Raw genomic sequence first — 18,985 nt, 5'->3', positions numbered from 1 at the left:
ACTCCCCCACAGTCCAGAGGACCCAGCAGCCTGTGCCCTGCCCAGTGAAATTAAGGAAAATGCTGAGGTATAAGATTGCTTTTAAACACAATCATTTCTTAATGCACTAATTTTTCCTACATCCATACTGTAAAAGGCAGTGCACACAGACCTGAGGAAATTGCTAATGATTTAACTCCCTGCAGCCATGCCCCTGATGTCCCATCTGATTCACTCTCTACTCTGTTCACTCAGTGATACCTCAATTGACATGTTAGCTAACACCAGGTCACCATCTTTGTCAGCCACCTGTGGGGACAGACGGACTACTGGAGGGGTGTGCCCAGGGATAGCTCAGCCTTGACCAACTCTCCTGATTAGTGTGGAAAGGCACACAGCCCAACTCCTAATGTGACACTCTAGTGTTGGAGAAAGAAGCACTCTGTGTCACTGGGAAGAGCAAGCTTCCTACTCGTGACACACAAATCAGTAAAGGCCTGTTGCTTAAGTTTAATACTGGGGTCAGATTAACAGTGCATGGTAACACTGTGATTAACTACCATTCTATGATGTATATTTACTGCAAAGATGATTGTATATATTCCTCTGCCTGCTTAAGTCAGACAGCACTGAGTTAACTCAACATCAGTGAACTCTACACTCACTGAGTCAGGACATCCTCTTGCGATTAGTTTAAAGCAACGTACACCTTGTTGCCTCTTACTTTGACCAGCCCGTCCCGTGAGACACAGTGGAATCTTCTAATATTAAGGACCTGAAGGTGCAGAATGGACAAGGGTCTCTCTTTCTCACACTCACTCACACAGACACAGCAGGTGAAGCTACATCAGTATTAATGGGGAACTTAAGACAGTCACAGCCAGAACACAAACTAAGATTTTGCAAACATTATCATCAAGTTTTAAGTGGTGGAGTGTTTAAAGGGACATGTCACAATCTTATTTTTCTCCTCATACTGTATACAAATAACTTAATAAAGATTTTTTTCCTATTAGTTAAGCTTAGTCAACCTTTAAAAAACAATTGCACCCAGCTAAGTTTTGACGCGGTGGTATTGTGTAAAAGCACGATGTTAGGGTCGGATGCTACAAATAATTAACAGGACAAAGCAGAAAGAATGAGGTAACTGAGGGCTTTCCACCTCAAAGTAACAGCGACTCTAATCATTTCTACTTTCACATAATAGTGTCTTCCAGTAAAGCAACCAACTGGCCAGAGTTGCGTCCACGATGTAATTCATCAGCCAACAGAAATAGGGAAAAGGAGTTTCTTCTAAATATTATTAAAAAAAATAATATATTTGGCTTTAATATCCAGCAGGGATAATTTTCCAAGTTTGTTTTATACAGACTAGAATGCAACCTTTGATCTATAGGCTTCATAACACCGGGCCCCGGTCAGACTGGTGCTCCAGAGAGTCCAGACCCTGGGGTCAAATCCATTTTGGTATCGCTTTAAGTAGTGTAGCGTTTCCCCAGCACCCCCCACCCCCAAACCCCGTCGACTGAATGGTTTCTCATCCATGAAATGCAGTGTTCTGCGTCTCACCAGTGAGGCCTGCCCCACTGAGTCTACCTCCTCACCGCCAGCGCAAACGGAGTCTCTTTCCAAAGAGCAAAAATGAGAGATAATGGATTCCAACATCTGGAGCCAATGCAAAACGATGATGGGTGTAGTGTTAATGGCGGGGCAGGGAGAGAGCTGGGCCTTTATCACTCCTCAGTGAAGCAGTTCCCACAAATGCTTTTTCCCAGAAGAACCCCATCCTTCTCCACAAAGCAGCAGTTTGCTGGCTAGTTTCCGAGTCTCACGGGAGAGGAAACGTTCTTCTTTGTCTCCAAAGTGCATAGTGACAAGAACTAATCCACCCTCGACGGCGGGAGTTGCTTGAACAGTCCCTGGCTGCAGAAAGCAACATGGGTATGATAACCGGGTCTTCTCAAATGATGAAAAACCAGGCAGGGCATTTCCCAATTCCTCACCCAGGGAGACAAACCTTCCCAGCGAACAGGAGTCCCACGATTGTGAAGAAGATGGACAAGACAAAAAGCACGTATGATGATCCAACCTGGGTGTTATTGGGCAGCTTGTATGGCTGGCCACCAACTTCATTGATGTAAAATCCAATCGGAAAGATGAGGGCTGCCATGCAGAATAGGATCACTGTCAGAGGGTGAGAAGAGAGAACACGAATTAGAAAGATGTATCAAATACACTGACGTTCATTCCAGTGCAACTTATAGTTAGTTATACAGTATTGAAACAGGCCTTTTGGCCCACTATCAAGTAAACAACAGTACTAGTCCCACATACCAACACTTGGCCCATTGCTTGCTATACCTCAGATTTAACAATGGATAATGGACTGGATACTGCATCACGCTCTTGAACCAGAGGGGTTAATGTCACTCAACCTCACTCACCCCAACACTGAACTGTTCCTACAACTTATGGACTCACTTTCAAGGACTTTTAAACTCCTGTTCTAGATATTTATTGCTTATTATTATTATTTTGTGTTTTTCTTCCTTCTTGTATTTGCAGTTAGTTGCCTTTTGCACATTGGTTGTTTGTCAGTCTTTTTGTGTGTTTTTTTTCATTGATTCCATAGTGTTTCTTTGTATTTACTGTGATTGGCCACAAGAAAATAAATCTTAGGGATGTACATGGTGACATATATGTGCTTTGTTAATAGATTTACTTTGAACTTTGGAGCCAGGCTCTATCTTGACAAAAACATTGTGCACCTGGAAATTCTGCACAATGGTGCCTGAATGTTTGTATAAAGGCCAAGAATGCATCCATTCTCTATGAAGGCACGCATTATTCCCCAGAACTCTACTGAGAGCCAAATTTAACCAGGTTATATTTAATCATGTTTTTTAAAAAATTGGATTTAAAAAATCAGATTGGCTTATTATAACCCAACATGATGTTTTCACAAGTAAATGGAAATATAAACAATAATGCAGATGCTTGAAATCTGAAATAAAATCAGAAAATGCTGGAAACACATTATCTGTGTAGAGAGAACCAGATTTTAAAGTTTCAGGTTGGAAACTATTCTGAATTATAGAATCCAAGTAATTCTTTGACCTTTCCATGCTCTGTCCATCTTGTTCTCTTACCTTCTGCCCTCTTTTCCATCCAAAATAATTATCAAAGAACATATATCACCATATGCTACCTTGAGATTCATTTTCTTGCAAGTGTTTACAGAGAAAAAATACAATAGAAATTATGAAAACAACCAAAGTGCATAAGAAGTGTGTAAATAAAACAATACTGAGAACATTGAAAGTGAGCCTGTAAGTTGCGAAACCCGTTCAGAGTTGAGGTGAGTGACGTTATCCACACTGATTCAGGAGCACGAACATTGTAGGGTAAAAACTGTTCCTGAATATGGTGGTGTGGGACCCAAGGCTTCTGTACCTCCTGCCAGATGGTAGTAGCAAGAAGAGAACATGGCCTGGATGGTGGGGGTTCTTGATGAAAGATGTTGCTTTCTTGTGGCAGCGCTCCACGTAAATGTATTCAATAGTGGGGAGGGCTTTGCTTGCAAACGACCAGGCTGTATACACCATTTTGTGTAGTCTTTTCCATTTCTGGACATTGGTTTTCCGTATCAGGCCATATCGCAACCAGATAGGATACTCTCAGCTGTGCATCTATAGAAGTTTGCAAAAGGTTTTGGTGATATACCAAATCTATGCAAACTTTCTAAGAAAGTAGGGGGACTGTCTTGCCTTTTTTGTGATGACACTAATGTGCTGGACCTAGGACAGATCCTCTAATATGACACCAAGGAATTTAAAGTTACTGATCCTCTTCACCTCTGATCCTCTAATGGAGGACTGGCTCATGGACCTTTGGCTTCTTTCTTCTGTAATTGATAATCAGGTATTTGGTTTCGCCCTAATCTTTCCCTCTTACTTTCCCTCCACTTGAGCACTCACTTTCCACAGATGCTGCCTGACTTGCCAAGAGTTTGCACAACCAAATTGCACTTTTGGTGAAGGCACACCACAGGTTAAACACCATGCCTGCAAAAGTGCCCGAAGATTTCATTGTGGTTAGGATTTAAGCCAACAAGATCTGAATGGAAAATTTTCCATCTCCCACATAATTAAGTCTGGTTCATTAAAAGGAGATGTACAGGCGTGACATTGTATTGTGATAAGTGAATGAGGAGGATCAAATCAGAACCATTCTGGGTCCCAGCACAGCTCTTACACATGATCCCATTTTACAGCCCAAAGTTATACAAAGGCTGCATTTTTTTAAAACTCTACGCAGCAAATTCTGCTCAACCCAATTTGAAGTGATGCATGGTGCATTTGAAGTCAGCTCTGTTTGCGTTTAAAGGGAACACACATGGCCCACAGATGTTGCCTTATTTATACAAGCCCACTGTGCCAAGATGCATGTGATCTGGTACTGAAGCAAACAGAGCTGATGCTGGAACTCTGGACAGAAATGTACAAGACTGGAAATACTTCACCTGCTTGGGCAGCACCAGTGGCAAAAGAAAGGTCAATGATTACTACTTTAGGCCAAGAAGTGCTAACAGTTTTTAGAATAAGCTACCTCCACAAGTTAATGATACAGCTCTATATAACTCTGGTCAGACCATACTTGGAATATTTTATTCAGTTCTGGTTGCCTCTTTACAGGAAGGATGTGGAGGCTTTAGATTGGGTACAGAGGAGATTTACCAGGATGCTGTCTGGTTTAAAGAGCATGTCTCATGAAAATAGGTTGAGTGAGATAGGGCTTTTCTCTTTGGAGCGAAGGAAAATAAGGGGTGACTTAACAGAGGCGTACGAGATTGTAAGAGGCATAGATCAAGTGGACAGCCAGAGACCTTGTCCAAAGGTGAAATTGGCTAATAGAGGCATAACTTAAAGTCAATTGGAGAAAAGCACGGTGGAGATGTCAGAGATAGGTTTTCTTTTCACACAGAGAATGGTGGGTGTGTGGAACTTGCTGCCAGGCGTGTTGGTAGAAACAGATATATTGGGGCCAATTAGGTTAATTGTGCTGTGATTAGACGTGAGTGGTGCTGGAATGTCTGCCGACACTTGTGGGCTGCCCTCAGCACAACATTAGGAGTGTTGGTTGTTAACACAATTCACGTGAATCTGAAAACCCTGCGTGCACTTACCCTATCTCTACACCTCCTAGTTTTGTATGCAACATTCTCTCTTTTTATTTCTCTTGCACACCTATTGTTCCATCATTATAGAAACCCCTGAAAATGCTAGTGTTGGATCTCAAATTCTCCAGGGTACTACAGGTGACAGAAGTCTCGGTAGCTTTCACACTCCATCGTCCCACCCTCCCCTGCCTGGGATCTGCTGAACCAGATGTCCGCACCATACCAAACACCAGATTTTCCACACATATCAGCAAGTCATCTCAAACTCTGATATATTTCTCTAGATGCACAGTGCAGAGTATCCTGACTGGTTGCATCACAGCCTAGTATGGAATCACCGATGCCCAGGTATGGAAAAGGGAACAAAATGGTGGATACAGCCCCGTCCATCACAGGCAAAGCCCTCAACAGTGAGCACATTTAAATGGAGCACTGCCACAAGAAAGCAGAATCCATCAAAGACCCTCACCATCCAGACTATGACCTCTTCTTGCTACCAGCAGGTTCAGGGACAGTTATTACCCCTCAACGATCAGTGACAGACAACTTCTCACCTCAATGTGAACTGACTCCACCCCCTACAGATGCATTTTCAAGGATTCTACAAATCATGTTCTCAGTATTATTTTTTATTATTTGTACCAATTGTTTTATTTTGCAAATTGGTTATGTATGTTTTATGTATAGTTTTTTGTAAATTGCATTGTATTTGTTTTTTATTTTCCTGTTGAATGCAGACAAGCTGATATACAAGTCCTTTGATAATCAATTGACTTTGACATAACAGACACATTGCAATGTACCACCAGTGACATTAACACTGCCCTCTTTACAGTGTACATTCAGTATTCTAAAGGACGTTTACTGGCTTTGCTGTGACGACATCAAAAGAATTCCCAAGTTCTGGTATTGCAAATCAGGAATTTAAGATTCCACAGACTTTGGAGAAAACATTGTTACCGGACTATGGACAACAGCTACAGGAACACAATTACTTTAAAAACTATCAGACTCTGATGTTACATGTGGGGAATGAAGCCTTGAAAACTAAAAAGCATGTGTTGGAGAAATTCGAAAAGTGTACATTAGGTCTCTCAGTAAGTTGCACGTTAGAATAAAAGGCAAAGCAAAAAAAAACTAGAAAATAATGAGGGGTATGGATAGAATCAAACTGTATCTGTGAAAAACAACATTTCAGAACTTGAAAAAGTTAGAAACCAGAATAGGTTTTAAGATTACGGATGATACAAAGCTAGGCAGCGGGGCAAGTAATGCTGAGGAAGAGGGAGGTTAGGAGAAACAGTAAAGTGGCAGAAGGGTAAGGTCATGCACTTTGGTACAAAGAATAAAAGCATAGACTTATTTCTAAATGGGGAGTGAATTCAGAAATCAGAGGTGTAAAGGGACTTGGGAGTCCTCATGCAGGATTTGGTAAAGATTAACTTGCAGGTTGAGTCAATGGTGAGGAAGGCAAATGCAATGTTAGCATTTGTTTTAAGGGGACTAGAATATAAAAGCATGAATGTAATGCTGAGGCTTTGTAGGGTGTTGATTAGACTGCATCTGGAGTATTGTAAGCAGTTTCAGGTCCCTTATCTGAAAAGCTATGTGCTGGCATTGGAAAGGGTCCAGAGGATATTTACAACAATGAACCCTGGAATAAAAGGGTTAATATATCTGAGCCTGTACTAGCTGGAGTTTAAATGAATGGGGGTAGAGAGAATCTCACTGAAACCTATACAATATTGAAAGGTGTAGGTAAAGGGGACGCAGAGATGTTTCCAATAATGGGAGTGTCTCGGACCTCAGAACAGAAAGAAGGATGCCCCTTTAAAACACAGATTAGGAGGAATTTCTTTAGCCAGAATGGTGAATCTGTGGAATTCATTGCCACACATGGCTGTGGAGGCCAAGACTGAGTATATTTAAAGTGGAGATTGATAAATTCTTGATTAGTAATGTCATTGAAGGTTACAGCAAGAAGGTAGAAGAATGGAGTTGAGTGGGATAGCATATTATCTGTGATGGAATGACAGAGCAGACTCAATGGTATGAACGGCATTAATTCTGCTCCTATTTCTTAAGAATAGTTTCAAAAGCTCACACATTATATACAGAGCTACAGGGAAATTCTCCTCATATAGCCCTGAATGCTTGGAATTCCCTGTTCCTGTATAGGCAAAGATAGTGAATATGCTCAAGATGCAGATTAACATATTAAAACCAAAGGGGAATTAGGGTTCTGAGAAAAGATTAAGGAAGTGGCATTGAGCTAAACATTTCAATGAATAGTGAAACAGGCTTTAGGGGGATACTGACCAACTCCAGAGTCTTATGGTCAAAGCAAGCATTGAAGATGGACCTTGTAAAATTGAATCAGAATTAGAATCAGGTTTATTATCACCGGCACATGATGTGAAATTTGTTAACAGTAGCAGTTCAATGCAATACATAATCAAGTAGAGAAAAAAATAATAAAATAAAAAATAATAATAAATAAACAAATAAATCAATTATGTATATTGAATAGATTTTTTAAAAAACGTGCAAAAATAGAAATACTGTATATTTTTAAAAAAAGTGAGGTAGTGTCCAAAGATTCGATGTCCATTTAGGAATCAGATAGCAGAGTGGAAGAAGCTGTTTCTGAATTGCTGAGTGTGTGCCTTCAGACTTCTGTACCTCCTACCTGATGGTAACAGTGAGAAAAGGTGTACAAGATGATGAGAGGCATTGATTGTGTGGATAGTCAGAGGCTTTTTCCCAGGGCTGAAATGGTTAGCATGAGAAGGCACAGTTTTAAGGTACTTGGAAGCAGGTACAAAGGAGATGTCAGGGTAAGTTTTTTTTAAACGTAGAGAGTGGTGAGAGCGTGGAATGGGCTGCCGGTGACGGTGGTGGAGGCAGAAACGATAGGGTCTTTTAAGAGACTCCTGGATAGGTACTTGGATCTTAGAAAAATAGAGAGCTATGGGTAACCCCTGGCAATTTCTAGGGTAAGGACATGTTTGGCACAGCTTTGTGGGCCAAAGGGCCTGTATTGTGCTGTAGGTTTTCTATGTTTCTAAAAGGGCATGCTCTGGGTGCTGGAGGTCCTTAATAATGGACGCTGCCTTTCTGAGACACTGCTCCCTGAAGATGTCCTGGGTACTTTTGTAGGGTAGTACCCAAGATGGACCAAACTAGATTTAGTCAGTGGTTAACAAACTGGTGCAGAGCCAACAACCTGTCTCTGAATGTGAACAAAACAAAAGAGATGGTTGTTGACTTCAGGAGGGCACGGAGCGACCACTCTCCGCTGAACATCGACGACTCCTCGGTAGTAGAGATCCTTAAGAGCACTAAATTTCTTGGTGTTCACCTGGCTGAGAATCTCACCTGGTCCCTCAACACCAGCTCCAGAGCAAAGAAAGCCCAGCAGTGTCTCTACTTTCTGTGAAGCCTGAGAAAATTCCATCTCCTACCCCCCACCCTCATCACATTCTACAGAGGTTGTATTGAGAGCATCCTGAGCAGCTGCATCACTACCCGGTTCAGAAACTGCACCATCTCGGATCGCAAGACCCTGCAGCGGATAGCGAGGTCAGCTAAGAAGATCATCAGGGTCTCTCTTCCCGCCATGACAGACATTTACACTACACGCTGCATCCGCAAAGCAAACAGTATTATGAAGGACCCCACACACCCTTTATACAAACTCCTCTCCCTCCTGCCATCTGGGAAAAGGCACTGAAGCATTCGGGCTCTTACAACCAGACTGTGCGACAGTTTCTTCCCCCAAGCCATCAGACTCCTCAATACCCAGAGCCTGGACTGACACCAACTTAGGTAGGTCTGTTGTCTTGAGTAGTTTTTTTGTCTGAGTTGTTTTTGCATAGTTCAGTGTAGTTTTTGTACTGTTTCATGTAGCACCACGGTCCTGAAAAACATTGTCTCGTTTCTACTGTGTACTGTACCAGCAGTTATCATCGAAATGACAATAAAAAGTGACTTGATTTGACTTACAACCTTCTGCAGCTTCTTTCAGTTCTGTGCAGTGCCAAATCTCTTCAAACTCCTAATAAAGTATAGCCGCTGTCTTGCCTTATTTGTAACTACATTGATACATTGGGACCAGGTTAGATCCTCAGAGATCTTAACACCCAGGAACTCGAAAGTTCTCACCCTCTCCACTTCTGATCCCTCTGAGGACTGGTACATGTTCCTTTGTCTTACTCTTCCTGAAGTCCACAATCAGCTCTGTCATCTTACTGACACTGAGTGCCAGGTTGTTGTTGCGACACCACTCCACTAATTGGCATATCTCATTCCTGTACGCCCTCTCTTCACCACCTGAGATTCTACCAACAATTCTATCGTCAGTAAATTTATAGATGGCCTTAGATGCTTGGAGGGTGGAATCCTAATGCTGACCCTGGATGATTGGAGGAAAGATGCCATCCCTGGATGCTTGAAGGGTAGAATCTGAATGCTGAAGACCAGGGCAAATGACTGTTGCCTCTTTGAGAGATAATGGACTGATGGTAGAATGTGGTCCAGAGGGAGATTTGAGGTATCAGAGAGCTGCTGTTTAACCACTGCAAGGCATTGGCCAGTTTGCCAAACCACAGCAGCACGGTCTTGTCAGCAGGTTTGATGATAACTTTGGCAAGTAGAGAGTGCTCTATGCTCAGAAGGGACAGTTTAATGGTAGTGGTTCTTTTCTTTCAGATGCTGATAGAACTGGCTGCTCTGCCTTAATACTGCATACATTTTCATATTTCCCAGTTAAAGTTGTTACTTGAAATGTTCAAAATTAGTTTATTAGTCACATGTACGTGAATACACAATGAAATGTGTCATTTTGCGTTAATGACCAACATAGTCTGAAGGTGTGCCTGGGGGTCAGCCCACGAGTGTCACTATGCTTCTGGCAGCAACAGAGCATGAACACGATTTACTAATCCTAACCGATATGTCTTTGAAATGCGGGAGGAAAGTGGAGCAGCCAGAGAGAACTCACTGTCACAGGAGGCACATACAAACCCCTAACAGAAAGCGGTGGGAATTGAAACGTTGCCCTTATAGGAGGAGGCATAATTTTAAGGTGATTGGAGCGATGTATGGGGGTGGGGGTGCAGTGTCTGACATCAGTTTGAATGGTGGTTGCATGGAATGTGCTACTAAGGGTGGTTATAGAGGCAGATTTATTAGGGAGATATAAGAGACTCTCAGATAGGCACATGGATGACAGAAAAATTGAGAGTTATGTAGGTGGGAAGTGTTAATTGATCTTGGAATAGGTTATAGGTTGTGAGCTGAAGGGCCTGTATTGTTCTATGTTCTCTATTTAACTGCTACGCTACCGTGCTCTTATTTCTCCCCAACCTCTGCCTAACATGTCAAGTACTTTCCTCATTTTCCTGTGTTTATTTCCAATTCCAGCATCTGCTCTATTTTGCTTTTGGATAATAAATACATTTTTTGTTCTGTCCAGTGTTGTATCTGCTTGATCCTGTTTAACTATCCTCCCTCCCCACATACAGAGGAAGTGGAGGCTGTAGCACTCATCGACACAAAGCACCTATTTAGACCAAAGTTAGTTCCAAAGACTGCAGTGGAAACCACAGCCAAGTTAGGCTGAAGGAATCATTGTTACTAAACCCACGTAGATTCTTCTGGGATTTTACAATGAAAATCTTCGATTCTAAATGAAATACAGCAAAGTGCTACAGATGCTGGAAATCTGAAATTAAAAAAAAAGTACTGAAGATACTTAGCAAAATCTCCCTAGATGTGAGAGATGGACAGTTTACACTTCTGGCTAATGATCGAGACAATAATTGTTTCAATTATTAACCGCATGAAGGGCCTTGGCTCAAAACATTAACGATTTCTTCCTCTCCACAGGTGCTGCTTGACCTGCTGAGTTACTTATATTTATTTATTTATTTATTGATACAGCGCAGAACAAGCCCTTCCAGCCCTTTGAGCTGTGCCGCCCAGCAACCCAGCTATTTAACCCTAGCCTAATCACAGGAAAAATTACAATGACCAAACAACATTGCAGTCAGGTTTTGCCAGCAGCTTTTGTTTTAGAAGCTAATCCAGTAAATGCTAATTTACAGAGGGACAAGGAACTGCAAATGCCAGAATCTGGAGCTAGAGCTAAAACCAAACTGCTGGAGGGTCAGGTGCCAGTTGTCTAGTAAATAGATGGTCAATGCTCTCGGATGTGAATCAGTCATGTCAGGGGAATGAAGGGCTGCAAATCACAAACACGAGATTCTACTGAGGCCCTTCTTCAAGTCCTGCAGAAGTCTAGCATTTTGTGAACAAAGCACTGCATTCACAGAGCCCTCTGCAGCGTTGAGGACACATCCCATCCATCCCACAATCTCTTTGAGTTCTACCATCAGGCAGAAGGTACCACAATATAAAAACAAGCACTGTAGGCTGGGTAACCGGTTCCTCCCCTAGGCTGAGAGACCCCTGAACACCCTGCCAACGCCCAGTACACGTTTATACAGTATATGACAATGGCAGTAGTATTATACTGTTGTATAGTTAACTATATGTTGCATAGGCACTACATCGACCCCGTTTTTAATCTGTTAATATTATTCTATATGATATATGTACTGTGTTTTACACCTTGGTCCCAGAGGAATGATGTTTCGTTTAGCTGTATACATGTGTGCAGTTGAATGACAATAAACTTGACTTTGAAACTGGGGTAGAGAAAGGAATGCTGTGAGTGTAATGGGAGACAATCAGTAAAAAGCAGTGAGAGGGAGAGGTGAAGCAGGGATTGGTAGGTGAGAGGTTGTAGGTGATCCCCTGCCAAGGCCAAGCTATAAGAGTGGCACCTTGTATTCTGTCAACAACCCAATAACATGAACACGAATTTTCCAAGTGACCCTACACTGCCATGCTTCTTTCCCATGTGCCCCATCCGTAGTTTCATTGCCCCCTCCTACAACTGATTCCACCCATCCATCATCCTTCACTCATCCACTTCCACTTATCACCTTCCAGAGATATTAGATTCTGCACCCATAGACTCATTTCTATTTATCATCTACCAGGTCTCTGTCCCTCTGTTCACTCCGCGCTCTCCCACCTGCCCTTTTCCCTCTTCATCAATCTGTCACTCACCATCTGGAATTGAATCATGGAACTGAATTTAGGGACCGAGAGATAATGTTGCAGCTATATAGGACCCAGGTCAGACCCCACTTGGAGTACTGTGCTCAGTTCTGCTCGCCTCACTACAGAAAGGATGTGGAAGCCATAGAAAGGGTGCAGTGGAGATTTACAAGGATGTTGCCTGGATTGGGGAGCATGCCTTATGAAAACAGGTTGAGTGAACTTGGCCTTTTCTCCTTGGAGCGACAGATGATGAGAGGTGACCTGATAGAGGTGTATAAGATGATGAGAGTCATTGAGTGTGTTGATAGTCAGAGGGTTTTTCCCATGGCTGAAATGGTTGCCACAAGAGGACATAGGTTTAAGGTGCTGGGGAGTAGTTACAGAGGAGATGTCGGGGTAAGTTTTTTTACGCAGAGAGTGATGAGTGCGTGGACTGGGCTGCCGGCAACAGTGGTGGAGGCAGATACGATAGGGTCTTTTAAGAGACTCCTGGATAGGTACATGGAGCTTAAAAAAATAGAGGGCTATGGGTAAGCCTAGCAAAGGGACATGTTCGGCACAACTTTATGGGCTGAAGGGCCTATATTGTGCTGTAGGTTTTCTATGTTTTATCTCCCACCACCCAGGCCATGCTCTGTTCTTGTTACTGTTATCAGGAAGGTGATACAGGAATCTCAGGATCCACACCACCAGGTTCGGGAACAGTTATTACCCCTCAACCATCAGGCTCCAGAACCAGACAGGATAACTTCACTTAGCTTCACTTGAACAGTTCCCACAACCTATGGACTTACTCTCTAGGACTCTTCATATTGTTCTCAATATTGAGGACTGTTCTCAATATTTATTGCTGATTTATTTATTATTATTGTTTTGCATTTTGTATTTGCAGTTTTTTTTGCACATTGGTTATATGCCTGTCCTGTTGGTCTTTCATTGATTCAATCGTGTTTCTTTTATTTACCATGTATGCCCATAAGAAAGCAAATCTTAGGTGAAAATTTATTTACTTTGTATTTCGTACTCCGGACTCCGTCCGCACAACATCACACCCCACCAACCTGGTTCCATCCATCACCTGCCAGTGCATCTTACCCCTCTCTCTCACCTCTTTATGCTGGCTAATCCCCCTTACCCCAAGCTCTCAGACCCTGAGGTGGGGTCTTGACACAAAATTAAAATGTTGACCATCTGTCTGCGTCTACAGCTACTGCCTGACACTCAGAGTTCCTCCAGTCATTAAAGATTAGCTTTATTTGTCATATGTATGTTGAAACTTACAGTGAAATGCATTGTTTGCGACAACGACCAACACAGTTCAAGGATGTGCTGGGAACAGCCTGCGAGTGCCACCATGCTTATGGCACCAAGATGGCATGCCCATAACTTATAACCCTTACTAAAACTGGCCTCTGGAGGAAACACAGTCACAGGGTGACAGCAGTGGGAGTTGAACCGGGAGTGAAAGGCATCAAGGCTGTGATAGAGATGGCAACCAGTGCAAGGTGAGGCAGCGGCTAACAGTCTGAGTGAAGGACAGAATGCCACAGCTCCAAAGCAAAGGTTCAATCCAAGCAGGTAACCAAATAAGAGTCTGAACTCAGGGTGCCAGTTAGTGCTGGTCAAAGGCTGGAACTAGAGCTCATGGGTTAAGGATGAAATGTGAAATAATTAAGAGGAAACTTCATTGAGATGGTAGCAGAAGTGCGGATTGAGCTGTCAGAAGTGGTAGATGCGTGTTCGGTTTCAACAGTTAAGAGATGTTTGGATAACTGTATGGATGAAAGGGGTATGGTCCATGTGTGGGTTGATGGAAATAGGCAAAATAACAGTTTGGTACAGGTAGATGGGCCAAAAGGTCTGCTTCTGCACTCTAAGTGGCTTTGTTCCACTTATATTCCAGCTCATCCCATCAGTCTCCTGCTGTCAGATAGGGCAGAAAGAATTAGAGCTTTTAGGGGGAAGAGAGGAAGGCAGAAGAATGGGGGTTGAGAGGGATAATAGTTCAACCATGATTAAATGGGATAGCAGATCTGTGGGCCAAATAACCTAATTCTGCTCCTAGTATACCTTATGGCCTTCAAAATGAGGAAGAGTCATTCATTTATATGGCCCTTCTAATAACCAGAGGTTGTTGCAAGGTGCTGCAGTCATCAGTATGACGTAGAATGAATGGGTGGAGAAGCAGGTTCTGAAAAATGTCTTTTCATCAAAGTTAAAATAGGTTGAAGTCAGCGACTAGGGGGTGGGGTGCCAGTCTTGCTTCTGACACTTGTTTCAAGATCCACTGACAGACCCCACAGCCTAGCAGAGTCCCAGAGCACCTGAAAGGAGCACACAGAATCAGAGTATCACATCTCAAGGCAGCAAGATCTTGTGATAGAGACAAAGCTCCTTTTCATCTATGAGGGCTTGCAGCCAGATCCTTTCTGTCATATCGAGTTCTCTCGTGGAACTTAAATTGCACCAGCAAGGGCCTGAATGTGGAAGTAAACAAAAGCACAAAACAAAGCTGCGTTTCAGTTACAGACGATCTGGCCAAACCTTGGAAAGGGGAGGTGCCAAACTTCAAAGGTTTGGAAACAGGTACATCATGTATTCTGCCTCGTCCAATCACCCTCAGCATCACCCCTTAAATATACTCAGCCGAAGATCAGCAACAACCATATTATACATTACCTTTAATATAGGAACACTCCAAAGATGAGTTTTTATTTAGAGATACAGCACAGTAATAGTCCCTTCCAGCCGACCCAATTCAAAATTTGAAAGTTCAAAGTACAGTCAGCCGTCCTTATCCGCGGGTTCCTCATGCACAGATTTAACCAACTGTGGATCAGGAAAACCAGGAAGTTCTCTCTCTAGCACTCGCTGTTTTGAGCATTGTTTGCCTCACGTCTTGTGTTGTGAACGAGAGGAAGGAGTTTAAGGCTAGTAAGGGATGGCTGGCTGGCTCTGTAAGGAGCTACAGCCTCAAGGACTTAAAGATCAAGGGAGAATCGGCATCAGCTGATGCTGAGGTGGCACCAGCGTTCCCAGAAGAGCTACAATGGTTGAGTCTGTACTGAACATGTACAGACTTTTTGTTCTTGTCATTATTCCCTAAACTATAGAGTATAACAACTATTTACATAGCATTTACATTGTATTAGGTATTATAGGCAATCTAGAGATGATTTAAAGTATACAGGAGGATGTGTGTAGGTTATATGAAATATCATGCCATTTTATATAAGGGACTTGAGCATCCACGTTTTTTTGGTATCTGAGGGGGGTCCCGGAACCAATCCCCCGCAGAAAAGGAGGGCCAACTGTAAATTTATTGTTGAAATACAGATATGTCACCATATACCTCCTAGAGATTTATTTTCTTGGAATACATCCATGTGATTGATTAACCTATTAATTGGTATGTCTTTGGAATGTGGGAGGAATCCTTAGAGGCAGAATTTAACCCTGATTGCTAGCGCTAACCACTATGCCACTGCACCACTCAATCTTTAGTAGGTTAACCAAAGGTAGTTGGATACTGGTGGTGATGAACTGCCTTCTTGAACCACCTTGGTGAAGATGATGGTTGTCAATCATGCCCGATGTTGATGATTATTGTCATGCAGCTCAAGGTTCTGGCTGTTAGGGTGTATTCTGGAGTCAGGGTATACAGCAAAAATAAATTTCAACAGCATGAGTCTTCCTGGAACTGCAGACTGGTGTTGATCTCCTGAAATGTCTGTATATGGATGAATGCAGTGAGAGAGACTGTCAGGATTAAAATTCATTTTTGGTGTCTGGAGTGTGGGTGTGAAGATGGAGGTGTTTGAAAATTTATGTAATTCAAAGAAAGCATTATGGATATATTGTAACTACAGAATTTTCTGGTTGTTACCTTTGATCTGTAAGTATATAAAAATGTTATGTAATATTGGATCAGGCAGGCCTCTTCTTCCAAGAGTGTCTCGAGTAGGTTTATTGTGCTGAATAAGGACTTCTATATCATCAGCTTCAGTGTCTCCTGGTGACTTCATTCACAGTCACCATCAAATAAAAAGAGACACTGTGGCTTTCACTTGGACTGCAGCATTACTGACCTGGTCTTCAGTATTCATGAGACTCAGAAAAAGTGCACAGAACAAAATTTAAACTTTCATACTATTTTCATAAAACTAACCAAAGCATTTGACACAGTCAACAGAGAAGCACGGTGGATGCTACTGTCAAAGCCTGGATGCAGTTATAGATATGTCAACTTCATTTGTCTCTTTCACAACAAAATGACTGGCCTCGTCTGTTAAACTGAGAAGCTTCAGCTCCATTCAACATTTCAAATGGTATGAAACAAGAGTGTGTGTTGGCCTGTGCTCTTTAACCTATTCCACACATGCATGCTGAACCATGCAGTCAGAGACCTTGAACAGGGAGTGTATCTGAAGGACAGGCTTGATGGATCACTCCTTCACCTGCGTCATCTGAATGCCCAGTCAAAGATGACTGAGAAGCTCTTCCTTAAATTGCTTGGGGAAGATCAACCCACAGTAAACACAAAAGATTTGGCAGATGCTGGAAATTCAATACACATAATCCTGGAGGAACTCAGCAGGTCAGGCAGCATCAATGGAAAAGATTAAATAGTTGACGTTTTGGGCTTAGACCCTCCTTCAGGACTCTAACATGTTGCTGGGAAGTTCTAGGATTTAGACTAGGTAATGATAGAACGGCAATAAATGGGATAGCTACTTGTAGGTGGGGAAGTTCCCACAACTCTCTACCTTGAGCTTAATATCAAAGAACCTGGGTCTGAAAAGCACAGTAAGAGTGTGAGGTGAGTAAACAAGACCATAAGACATAGGAGCAGAATTAGGCCATTCTGTCTATCTAGTCTGTTCCACTATACCATCATGGCTGATTTATTATCCCTCTCAACCCCATTCTCCTGACTTTTCCCTGCAAATTTTGATGTCCTGACTAATCAATTAACTATCAATTTCCGTGTTGAGTATACCCAATGACTTGTCCTCCAGAGCCGTCTGTGGTAATGAATTCCACAGATTCACCACCCTCTGGCTAAAGAAATTCCTCATCTCTGCTCTAATGGACACCCTTGTATTCTGAGGCTGTGCCTTCTTGCCCTAGACACCCCCACTATATAAGACACATCCTCTATGTATTCATTCTATCTGGGCCTTTTAATGCTTGACAGGTTTCAATGAGCTCTTCGCCCCCAATGCCCCCATTCTTCTAAACTTCAGCAGGTCTCCTCTATATCAAAGGGTGGGTTTGCACAGACCTCCGTAAGGCACCACAGTAGTGTAGGGATTAGTGCAACGCTGTTACAGCTTGGGGTAGCATTCAGAGTTCAACTCTGGCACCACCTGTAAGGAGTTTGTATGTCCTCTCAGTTGTCTCCCACATTTCAAAGACGTACTGGTTAATAGGTTAAAAAGATGGGTTGTTGGACGGTATGGTGCGTTGGGCTGGAAGGACTTGTTCCGCACTGTATCGCTAAATAAAAAATTAGGCCACAAGTGTTTCAAAGTGCCTGAGCATCAGTTCCCAATCCAAACTTCATTCCTAAGTCTGTGTCACCGGCTTCTAACACTGTCCCAACAAAATCTTGAAGAAGACAATCTTATCTTTTCTTGAGACATATTATAACCCATTGAGTTGAAACATCCCCAGGTTAATAAGCTTTCACCACACTCTCTCAGCCAGTACCACCATCACACGTGTTATTTAGTCTCTTGGTCTTCATCTTGTTAGAGACATTCCTTTCGTTCTCTACAACCTTACTCTTATCTTCAACTGAAATCATGTCCGTTTTCTAACTATTCCCAATTCCAACGACAGGTCATTAAACTGAATTGATAACTCTGTTTCCCACTCCACAGATACTGCCTGACTTGGTGAGTATTTGCAGTATTTTGTAATCTCAGATCACATAGCTCTTCATCTGCCAAAGTACAGATGCTCAATGAAAATGAGCTTTATCCATCAATCCTTCTTTCTGTCTATCTAGAGCAGCAGTACTCAACCTTTTGGCCATGGACCCTTAACATGAACTGAGAAGTCCGTGGACCACAGGTTGGAAACCCCTGATCTACAGATACTGTGCAGGACAGATCCTTCTGGCCCAACAAGCCACACTGCCCAACAACCCAACTATTTAACCCTAGCCTAACCACAGGACAATCTGCAATGATCAATTAACCTAGTAACCAGTACGTCTTTGGACTGTGGGAGGAAACTGGAGCACCCAGCAGTCATGGGGAGAATGTACAAACTCCTTACAGACAGTGCTGGAATTTGTCTCCAAACTCCAATGCTCTGAGGTGTAATAGTATCACACCAACTACTAAACTACCATGGTACCTCATCACAAATACATCACAACACGTGGTGAAATGTGTTATTTGCATCAAATCAAGTGAGTGAAGATTGTACTGGGCAGCCTGCAAATGTCATCACACCTACAGCACCACCACAATGTGCCAGCTACTTACTTACACAAATCCATATATCTTTGGAATGCGAGAGGAAACTGGAGTTCCTCAAGGGAACATACGCGGTTATGAAGAAAATCTACAAGCCCCTTCCAGGCAGTGGCAGGAACTGAAAGCCGGTCAGTGATCAATGGTGTTGTTAAAGCAATGTGCTAACAACAATGCTACTTTGTTGCCCCAGATACTGCCTGGCTGTAGC

General features: G+C 42.6%; 1 protein-coding gene across 1 annotated transcript in view; it reads right to left on the bottom strand.

Moving 5' to 3' along the window:
* Nucleotides 1-1,123: 1,123 nt before the first annotated feature.
* Nucleotides 1,124-18,985, bottom strand: part of LOC132399044 (uncharacterized protein C16orf52 homolog B) — a 140,304-nt gene continuing 122,442 nt past the window's right edge. Inside the window, exon 3 of the mRNA XM_059978951.1 lies at nucleotides 1,124-2,163. Within this exon, the coding sequence (XP_059834934.1) occupies nucleotides 1,979-2,163 (185 nt within the window). The 3' untranslated portion in view covers nucleotides 1,124-1,978. The remainder of the gene's footprint in view (nucleotides 2,164-18,985) is intronic.

This window comes from Hypanus sabinus, chromosome 9 (assembly GCF_030144855.1).
Source record: "Hypanus sabinus isolate sHypSab1 chromosome 9, sHypSab1.hap1, whole genome shotgun sequence".
Lineage (NCBI taxonomy): Eukaryota > Metazoa > Chordata > Chondrichthyes > Myliobatiformes > Dasyatidae > Hypanus > Hypanus sabinus.
This window is presented reverse-complemented; position numbering and strand designations above follow the sequence as displayed.